Source organism: Schistocerca cancellata, chromosome 6 (assembly GCF_023864275.1).
Source record: "Schistocerca cancellata isolate TAMUIC-IGC-003103 chromosome 6, iqSchCanc2.1, whole genome shotgun sequence".
Lineage (NCBI taxonomy): Eukaryota > Metazoa > Arthropoda > Insecta > Orthoptera > Acrididae > Schistocerca > Schistocerca cancellata.
The window spans coordinates 296691322-296702918 of NC_064631.1; the positions used below are offsets into that span (position 1 = coordinate 296691322).

An 11597-nucleotide genomic window follows, 5' to 3' on the forward strand; every position below is an offset into this window, starting at 1 on the left:
ACCTTTTGTTTAACCCATCCAGTAGCTCGCAGAGAAAAGAGAATATAGTGTTTCCAGTTGTTAAACAACTTCTAAAGCCAAACTGTACATTTGACAGCAAATTGTGTGATATAAAATGATCAATTATCCTTACATACACAGTCTTTTCAATAACTTTACCAAACACTGATGGCTTAGAGATAGGTCTAAAATTGTCTGCATTATCCCTTTCTCCCTTTTTATGAATCAGCTTTACTACTGAGTACTTTAATCGTTCAGTCCATACACATTTCATTACATTTTTCTTAGACAACTTGAAGTACTTCTTTAATAAAAGAGTGCACATTGGTGCAAGGAAATTATTTTGAAATAATGTTGTACTTAAAAATATATGACATTCTTCAAGTAATGCTTCATGATGAAGCACAAGTACACCCAATCTCAGACAGTGGAAAATCCAGAATGGAATAGTGAAAAAATTAGAAGGATAGATTGCTATTCACCATATACAGGAGATACCAAGTCATAGACAGGCACAACAAAAACACTGTTACATGTCAGGGCTTTATGCCAAAAGGCCTTCTTATAAAGTAGAAAACACACACACATTCACACAACCACAACCACTGCTCACACATACGTGACCAGTGTCTCGGGTTGCTGAGGCCAGACTGCCAGTCTCAAGTGAACTTAAACATTGAACCACTATCTACAGCTGAAACATCTGATGAATATAAATTTTTAGGCATTGTGACTGATAGACATCTTACATGGAACAGATGTATCAGCTGCACCTGTAAAATGTTTAGCTGCTATATTTACTTGCTAAAATGTCTCACAAATATAACAGCTCCATACAATTCTTATGCTATGTATTGGTATGGATTGATATGTAGTTTGGGTACTCTCAGTCCCCATGGATAAGATTTTCAGGCTTCAAGAGAGAGCAGTTACACTAAATGCTTCTATAAGCAAACACCAATCCTGTAGGGGCTACACCATCAAGTATAATTTACTGACTGTGTATTTATTTTATGCCCTTAAGACACTACACTTATGTATGTAACAGAGATTGAAGAAATAATTGGAATGAATAAAGACATTCATAATGATGGTATATGAACGAGGTGTGATAATCATACTATACTGAGTAACGAGAGAGCTATAGATCACAGACTACTGGCAGCTGTAAGGCAGTTCTGTAACAGATTTCCAAAACACAAGAAGCATCTCTGTGGAAATCTGTTTAAGGGCAAGTAGCCACAGATTTTTAATTAAAAAAATGCTTATACTCCCTAAAAGTTTTCTGAACTCCATTACCAATAGTACTGGTATTGTACACTGCAGTGTGTTAATGATCATAAACATGTATACAGTAGTCTCTAAATTGTTATGTGTTTTATATATTAATTATATGGTTAGCATGATATCATCATTGTAAACATACAACGAATTTGATGTTCAAGCCTGTAAAGTTGTTATGGATGCATAAAGATTATCATTGTTATTATTATTGTTATTGTTGTTGTTTATAATTTTTATTTTTCAGGCTGATCCTAGCAAGCCAGTTCTTGTACCAGGTGATCCTGAGAGGAATAACATGAAACTTGTTGATAAACAAGGAGGAATACAATACCATGAGAACCAACTCAAGGCATCGGTTAGTACTGAATGCCTTATATAACAACTCTATTGTTGAATTTGAGGGAAATTTTCGTTGAGAAAGTATTGACTTCATCCATTAGTTGTCCCGGCTTTTTTTGGCTAAATACTATTGTATCAACAATGAAAATTACTGAGTAGATTCAACACTTTATGGAGAGAGAGGGGGGGGGGGTGAGGGGAATAATTGGAGTCATACAAATACAACAATAAATGTATATTATTGTAATTATACCTACAGACGTTTGCTACAAAGAAGATAGACCAGCTATAGACCTAGTTCATAAGGCAGTATGATTGTTGGCAGTACTTTTGATGCACTCAGCATTAATGGGAAATGTATGCATGTAAACTAGAGGTTGTACAGGGTTTCAGGGAGAGCATAAGGGAACAATTGACAGGAATGGGGGAAAGAAATACAGTAGAAGAATAATGGGTAGCTTTGAGGGATGAAGTAGTGAAGGCAGCAGAGGATCAAGTAGGTAAAAAGATGAGAGCTAGTAGAAATCCTTGGGTAACAGAAGAAACATTGAATTTAATTGATGAAAGGAGAAAATATAAAAATGCAGTAAGTGAAGCAGGTAAAAAGGAATACAAACGTCTCAAAAATGAGATCGACAGGAAGTGCAAAATGGCAAAGCAGTCATGGCTAGAGGACAAATGTAAGGATGTAGAGGCTTATCTCACTAGGGGCAAGATAGATACTGCCTACAGGAAAATTAAAGATACCTTTGGAAAAACCCAGTTCTACGCAAAGAAGGGAAAGCAGAAAGCTGGAAGGAGTATATAGAGGGTCTATACAAGGGCAATGTACTTGAGGACAATATTATGGAAATGGAAGAGGATGTAGATGAAGATGAAATGGGAGATATGATACTGCGTGAAGAGTTTGACAGAGCACTGAAAGACCTGAATCGAAACAAGGCCCCGGGAGTAGACAACATTCCATTAGAACTACTGACAGCCTTGGGAGAGCCGGTCCTGACAAAACTCTACCATCCTGTGAGCAAAATGTATGGGAAAGGCAAATTACCCTCAGACTTCAAGAAGAATATAATAATTCCAATCCGAAAGAAAGCAGGTGTTGACAGATGTGAAAATTACCAAACTATCAGTTTAATAAGTCACGGCTGCAAAATACTAACACGAATTCTTTATAGACGAATGGAAAAACTGGTAGAAGCTGACCTCGGGGAAGATCAGTTTGGATTCTGTAGAAATATTGGAACACATGAGGCAATACTGACCCTACGACTATCCCCAATGTTATTCAGTCTGTATATTGAGCAAGCAGTAAAGGAAACAAAAGAAAAATTTGGAGTAGGTATTAAAATCCATGGAGAAGAAATAAAAACTTTAAGGTTTGCCGATGACATTGTAATTCTGTCAGAGACAGCAAAGGACCTGTAAGAGCAGTTGAATGCAATGGACAGTGTCTTGAAAGGAGGATATAAGATGAACATCAACAAAGTCAAAACGAGGATAATGGAATGTAGTCGAGTTAACTCTGGTGATGGTGAGGGAATTAGATTAGGAAATGGGACACTTAAAGTAGTAAATGAGTTTTGCTATTTGGGGAGCAAAATAACTGATGATGGTCGAAGTAGAGAAGATATAAAATGTAGACTGGCAATGGCAAGGAAAGTGTTTCTGAAGAAGAGAAATTTGTTAACATCGGGTATAGGTTTAAGTGTCAGGAAGTCATTTCTGAAAGTATTTGTATGGAGTGTAGCCATGTATGGAAGTGAAACATGTTTAGACAAGAAGAGAATAAAAGCTTTCAAAATGTGGTGCTACAGAAGAATGCTGAAGATTAGATGGGTAGATCACATAACTAATGAGGAGGTATTGAATAGAATTGGGGAGAAGAGGAGTTTGTGGCACAACTTGACTAGAAGAAGGGATCAGTTGGTAGGACATGTTCTGAGGCATCAATGGATCACCAATTTAGTGTTGGAGGGCAGCGTGGAGGGTAAAAATCGTAGAGGGAGACCAAGAGATGAAAACACTAATCAGATTCAGAAGGATGTAGGCTGCAGTACATACTGGAAGATGAAGCAACTTGCACAGGATAGAGTAGCATGGAGAGCTGCATCAAACCAGTCTCAGGACTGAATACCACAGCAACAACAACATGCATGTATAAGAAATACAGTTCTTGATTTACTTGCATCACACTTTATTAACCATGTTGGAGTTTGGAAGCTTAGCACTATTTTCAGCTGTCAGTCTGGAAATTTAGCTCATTAGCAAAGCTCTGTGACTTTGTCACATTTTTCCAGTGTATTTATCCTGGTGAGATCGGGATCCTATCCAATATCATATGTACAGCTGTACAATACTATGATTGCCTGGATCAATAAAAATACAATACAATACAATACAATCTGAAACTACTAATGATGTTACATTTCTGAGAGTGATTTTGAAAGGTAAAATCAAAGAATGCTACTTAAAAATGGAGATCAGCAACCAAAATGTGTCCTAATTAATATCTAGTTTTGTAGTGTTCTTTGCAGATAAACGTTTTCAATTCCTCAAGATAGGTAATGGGTGTAGAAATAGAGCCTCGTGAGGAATCCTGTTAACTCACAAAGATTTTAATATCAGTAAAATGTTAAGATCACGAATTTATAAACAGTTGTTAGATCAAGTAAACAGTTGTTAGATCAAGTATAGTGGCTGCAGTGAATGTATGCTGCTCTCTCCCCCCCAGCCCCACCCTCTGCTAACATCAGTGTCACATATAGAAAAAATGGAATATGTTTGTAACAGCCATATCAACTGTATTGGCTGAGATGATTTTCTTGCTCTCCTCCTGCACAGGTGACTGTAATGAACACCCATTACACATGGTACCAGTGCCCCTCTCTGATCCACATTTTTCTCTCGCTACCTCCCCACCCTCTCAAAGTGCCCTGACAGTGGGTCAGTATGAAAACACTAAGTTACTGAAAGCTTAAGCTGAAATTTTTTGAGTGCACACTTGTACATTTTTACATACATAATGATGAGAAACGTTTGTAGACAAGCAAGTTGGATGAAGGAACAAAAAGAAGAAAAACAGCATTCAGAGATATGTCAGGTGATGATTCCTGCAGTCAAAAGTTAAGGACAGAAGTGTACTTTATATAAATACTGATTAGCGATGCAAGTATAGTGGGCAATCTTGGATTTTTCATTATTGTTTGGTTTAATTAATTTCCACTTCTAATATGAACATGCCATTTTGTTGTATGTTGGTACGTCAAGGAACTGTATAATTTCACTGCATTTTTTTATTTTCGTAAATTGCAAAATACACATCATGTGTGAAGTTGAATGTAGAGTTTAGTGGAAAAAATCTGCACTCACAAGTGTGTGAAGAACCACAATTAAACACCAACTACTCATGTCTAATTGGAGCAAACAGCAATTTTGAATGGTGTAGGTGTTGAAGAAATGCTAGGGTATGGAGTGGGACCACAAGAGGAGGATTGGGAAAATAACACTGGGTTGGATTAAGTAGGAATGTGCAGGGTGTAAGTTGGAGTATGAATGTGCTAGGAGGAGCATAGAGAGAGAAAGTAGTGGGAGAGTTTAGGAGAAGGATACAGATCAGGAGAAAGATATATGAACTGATTCCAAAAAGAGGACTGGCACAGAATAGAAGAGAGATGTGTAGCATTAATCTCATGTAGTGAGACTAGAGTAAAATGGATTGGAAGTAGAATGGGAGTTGAGAAAAGGAGGCAGAGGAACTGGTGGAAATGAAACCCTGCTGTAATCCATACCATCTTCCTCTTTGGAATGTTTCCCTATCTCCTATGTCTTTTTCCTGACTTATGTCCTTCAGTCTATACTCTTCCCTGTATCTCTCCTTGTGTTCCTTCCAGCATGCCCACCACTGCACCTATCTATTGGTTCTAACCCAGCATCACCTTTTCTAAGATACTTTTCCGCAATTCCTCCCTGTCTCCATTCTATGCTGGACTTACCCAGGTCTTCCCTCTATTATTTATTCAATTTTTGTTTGTGACTACATCTGCTTCTTAAAATAGACAAAAGTTCATTAGAGTGTATGATAACTTAGGACATGATTTTGAAATATGCATTTTGGTGATGTCATATTTACATCCATAATAAACATTGCTAAAAGGGATGGGAATTTTATTGATGCCACATAAAACTAATAAATTCACATACATCTGGTAAATTTTTTCCATTTCATTTGAGTTAGTACTTATACAAGCATTATTCTCTCATAAAATTATACTCTGAAGTGCCAGAGAAACTGGTATAGGCATGCATATTCAAGTACAGAGATATGTAAACAGGCAGAATAGGGTGCTGTGGTCAGCATTGCCTATATAAGGCAACAAGTGTCTGGCACAGTTGTTACATTGGTTACCGCTGCTACAATGCGAGGTTATCAAGATTTAAATGAGTTTGAATGTGGTGTTGTAGTCAGCGCATGAGTGATGGGACACAACATTTCTGAGATAGTTATGAAGTGGGGATTTTCCCATATGATTATTTCATGAGTGTACTGTGAATATCAGGAATTCGTTAAAACATCAAATCTCCAACATCGCTGCAGGCAGAGAAAGATCCTGCAAGAACAGGACCAATGATGACTGAAGAGAATAGTTCAACACGGCAGAAGTGCAACCCTTCCACACAATGCTACAGATTTCAATGCTGGGTCATCAACAAGCTTCATCTTGTGAATCATTCAATGGAACATCATCAGCATGGGCTTCGAGCCGAAGGCCCACTCGTGTACCCTTGATGACTGCACAAAACAAAGCTTTATACCATGCCTGGGCCTGTCAGTATTGACACTGGGCTGTTGATGACTGGAAACATGTTGCCTGGTCAGACAAGTCTCATTTCAAATTGTATCGAGCAGATGGACATGTACGAATATGGAGACAACCTCATGAATCCATGGACCCTGCATGTCAGCAGGAGACTGTTCAAGCTGGTGGAGGCTCTGTAATGGTGTGGGGCATGTGCAGTTGGAGTGATATGGGACCCCTGATACCTCTAGATACAACTCTGACAGGTGACACCTACATAAGCATTTTGTGTGATCACCTGCATCCATTCATGTCCATTGTGCATTCAGACAGACTTGGGCAATTCCAGCAGGACAATGCAACACATCAGACATCCAGAACTGCTACAGTGTAACTCCAGGAATGCTCTTCTGAGTTTAAACAGTTCCACTGGCCACCAAACTCTAGACATGAACGTTATGCCTTGCGCCTTGCTGTTCAGAAGAGATCCACACCCCGTTGTACTCTTATGGATTTATGGACAGTCCTGCAGGATTAATGGTATCAATTCCCTCCAGCACTAGTTCAGATATTAGTCGAGTCCATGCCATGTTGTGTTGCGGCATTTCTGCATGCTCATGGGGTCCCTAAATGATATGAGGCAGGTGTACCACTTTCTTTGGCTCTTCAGTGTAGTTGAAAAAATATCAAGTTAAAGTAAAAATGACTAATAGTATGATAGCAACCATTCCAATAAAAAAATTTCCTATTCTTAAGCCCTTCCAACATAGATACTAATACAGCTCTCTTTGGATTGCAAATCTAATTACTGATGCACTTGTGCCTTGACTAGTGGTATATGAAAATCATGAAAGATTGATGCATAAAGCTTATGACAACGAGAACCAGAGAAAATAAGGTTGCAAACATGATATGGCAAGGAGGATATGACTCTGCACTGAAAGACCTAAGTTGAAAGATATCCACTGGACTTGATGAATTTCCCTCAGAATTATTGATATCTTTGGGAAAGCCAACTGTGACAAAATTATTCCACCTTGTATGCAAGATACTTCAGATGGGTGAAAGACTCTCAGGCATTCAGAGATGCCATTAAGGGAGATACTCAGAAGTTTGTTATAGACCAGCAGTTTTCAAACATTTTGGATCATGGCTTACTTGAGCTGAAAATAAACAGCTGTGTCTCCTTTCACATATGACATCCAATGCAACTCAAAATGTAGGTTAAATAAACACAAGTTTTTTTAAAGAAGAATGAGAGTAGTTACATCTTTGTTATCTTTTGATATAATACATGTTAATCAACTTTTAATGGTATTTCATTTTATTCTTGCAAATCAGGGGGAAGGATAAGTCTGCTTCTTAATCAACAATTTTTCAAATCCTCGCACAAGATTGGAAATTGTGTCTTGCATCTATTTCTTTACATTCATTCACAATCTATATATTATGTTTTGACTACCAATGCTGCAAAGCCTACCTCACATAAGGAGGATGTTTTAAAAGGTATCAGAACTCATATGGACTTGTTACCTACTTGCAAATACTAATAACCTTTAAACTGATCATAAATCAATAGAAATAAATAAGTAATATAGTATGTTCTGACTACAGTCCACCATGCTGGCATAGTAGCAACAGTTACTTGGGACCTGCTACATATTACTCCTCATGCGGACACTTTAGATTTTTTCAGGAAGCAAATAAACCAAATTATTATTTTATGATGTAGTTTGAAAACCCCTGCTACAGTCTACGATGAAACTTTTTCACCAGTTATGAGATGTAGTACCCTTAGAGCTCTCACTAGTGTAGCTGTAAATCTTGATCTTAAGATTTATCATTTTGATATTAAGACTGCTTTCCTGTGTGGCAAATTGGAGGACAACATTGTCACAAAACAACCAGATGGTTTTATGTCACAAGGGAATGAAAGCAAGGTCTGTAAACTAAACATGGCCATTTACAGTTTAAAACAGTCAGTTAGACAGTGGAATGAAAAGACAAAAATTGTACTTTGAGACCTTGGTTATGTTGCAAATACTGATGAAAATTGTTTGTTCATTAAAAGGTCACCTAACAATCTTGCAATTGTTACTTTGTATGTAGACAATTTTTACGTCTTTTTGTAATAATAACATGATAAAAGACAAGTTGTGGGAGGGATCTAGGAGAAGGAAAGTCTTGCCTAGACATATGTACAACTAGAAACTGAGAGAAATCTAGTTTAAAACTTGACTATATTGCAGATGTGCTGAAACATTTTGATATGTTTGATTGTACTCCTGCAGGAACACCCGGTGTGGGGTGGGGTGGGGTGGTGGGGGCTACATTAAGGCTTTGGGATGTGCAAGATGATGAAGTTCAACTGCAATATCAGGAACTAGTGGTATTTTTCTTGTAGTATTAACACAAGGCCTGATATATCTTATACAGCTAGTATTTTAAGCCAATATAATTGTAAGATTACTAGTGTGCATTGGAAAGTAGCAAAAAAAGTCTTTCATTATCTCAAGGGTACTGTGAATTACGGCATTGTGTTTAACAAAGGAGATTTTAAAGATCTACATGTAACTGGTTATGTTGATTTACATTTTGTAGATGGTTTAACTACTAGGTTGTCACAAATGAGATAGCTTTTCTGTTGGCAAAAAATATTATTTCCTTGGAAAGCAAAAAAACTGAAGGATGTTGCAGCCTAAACTATTTAAATTCTATAATAATTTTTCATGACAACCAGAGTTCTATTAGACCATCTAAAGGACACTTCATCAGACAGTGTGTAAAAGGAAGTGAGACTGTAGCAGTCAGACAAAATGCCTGCTGATGTATTAACTAAACCACTTGCTCGGGAGCAACACCTTTCCCTTATCAAGTTGAAATTTTCATCAGATTAAGTGGTAGTGTTGCAGTGTTGGTAATCTGGCTCCATTTTTATCTTTGTCATTGCTGTCTATGAGGTGTGCAGTAGCTTTGTGTTATTGTTCCTTTGGTTTTTGTATGTGATGGAACATGTTCCTGTGAAATTACACATTATGAACAATGCAACTGTTATTCATATTAATCATCATGAACACCAGCACATTCTGATCATGCTCTGCTAACAGCTACCAAAAGTGTGTCAGATTTTTGTAGCAAAAATCTTAAATAATAATTTATAATGTATTTTATTGTCTTTATATCTCTCAGAGTACCGGTACTTTTACCAAATACTTTTCTTTGGTCTTCTCAAAGGAAAACCTTTTCAGTGACAGTATGGTCAAGTGGAACAAATTCTGTGGGGACAACCTTATGAATGTCAGATAAAATATTAGCAAAGTCGTGATATTGCAGCAATGTCTTGATGTTGCAGCAATGTTGGCACATTTTTTTTTTCAACTATGGATGAAAAGTTTCTGTTTCACATTCAGGACTGTAATAGCTTGCAAATGACTCATTGTTTATTATGGCTGCACAGATTGTTTTGCACCTATTAAAGTGTTGCTTGAAGCTCAATACACATTTGTTGTCAGTGGTCTTATTCATCATCACTGACATTTGTCACATATTCAGTTCAACAACTTGAATCCATTAACATGTGTCATATGACTGTTCACCAACTTGAATGCACAGACTTGTCTCACAATATTATAAACCTCTTGGATTACCCACCTCCCGCTATACCATATCACTACAAGCACTTTAATGATTGCTTCAACAATGTTGGAAAAGATAGATTGCTACTTACCATAAAGAAGACACATTAAGTCCACTATGGTAAGCAGCAATCTATCTTTTCCTACATTGTTGATATTTCTACCTGGAGTTTCCATTGTTTGATAACTGCTCCCACAGATTTGTGAGGAGGCTAACATATCTTCTGTCTTCCACTGGTTCCTGGTTTTACTAATCAAAAGTCTTTGTTAAAATTTTGGGGGTTTCAACTTCAATTCCTTCAATTTAAAAAAAAAAAAAAAGTAAAGAAATAAATATTGATGCAGACCTTTCTCCCATTCAAATAGCCATTTCAAAATTTGATGTAATGGGGCAAATTATGAAGAAACCAGCTAACATATGGACACCCATGGCCAATTAAAGTACACATGAAAGAGCACCAAGTAGCAGAAATTAATTCAGTTAGAATATTCATATTCTCAGAAAATTTTGGTGACTTAGTGTAAATGACGAGATATGTGATCGGCAGAAGTACCTATATTCCAGTCTTACAACACATTCATGCTCAGTATATGCTACTTAGTGATATTATTACCTTCCTCATTAACTCAAAAATTAAAATTAAAATTTTTCTTGCTTTTTCAGCTTGAACTTGCACAGTCTTTAGGTGTGCAGCCAATGAAGACAGTACCCATCAAGACATAGTAGACAGTCTCTGGATGCATGTACTTCAGGAAAAAGATTGACAAGGAAAGAAAGACCAAAATTGAGCCAGAAACTCGTGCCAATTGCATTTATTTTGATGGCCAACATGACGTATAGAAAGAATTTGTAATGCATTTGTTAACACAGCACTGATATGTTATCAAGTTTATAGCAGTTGTTAAAGTTTTCAGTGTTTATTAAAGAAACAACCTGTTTTCAAGAGTTTTATAATTTGCACCAGTTCAGTTATACACTTTTTTCTTAGAGTCATGAACAGGTTTGACAGAAGAGTTATCATCTCTACAGTGTCTATGAGAGTACAGTATATTGTATTTTCATCTGTATTTATCCCTTATTAATAGCTTCACTTTTATTCCTTAGTCTTTCCAACAGAGAACAGTGGTTTTTAAGTCCAGCTTCTTTTGCTGTCATAATAATTGCCAGCTTTTGTAAAATGGGAATTAACATATTATATAACTCTTATTCATTCATGTTCTCCAGCATAATGCTTTCAACTAATTTCTCATGTAGGTAAAAATATCATTTTTGCGAAAGAAAGCCATTAGCATCATCCAAATGCTGAAGCCTGCCAAAAAAGGCTGACAGTACACCTGTTAAATGGTGAAATTTCTTGGAGATTCAAAATGCTACATTGTTAATGAGAACTGAATTACTGCCATTTAAAATAGACTATAAGTAGATCTCTCAGTATTCAGCTGAAAAAACCATGGATAATCCTGTTTGCTCTGTGAAGTTTTCCAGGAATTTCACATTGCAACTTGTGATGGAAGTGATCAGTTACGATTGGTGCATAAT

The 11597-nt window shown here is 36.8% G+C and overlaps 1 protein-coding gene across 2 annotated transcripts in view; it reads left to right on the forward strand.

Annotated features, from left to right (window-relative positions):
* Positions 1-11001, forward strand: part of LOC126191459 (uncharacterized oxidoreductase YjmC-like) — a 277603-nt gene extending 266602 nt beyond the window's left edge. For both annotated transcript variants that reach the window (XM_049932336.1, XM_049932337.1), the window contains exons 9-10: positions 1529-1639; positions 10722-11001. In XM_049932336.1, the coding sequence (XP_049788293.1) occupies positions 1529-1639; positions 10722-10781 (171 nt within the window). In that variant the 3' untranslated portion in view covers positions 10782-11001. The remainder of the gene's footprint in view (positions 1-1528; positions 1640-10721) is intronic.
* The last annotated feature ends 596 nt before the right edge of the window (positions 11002-11597 follow it).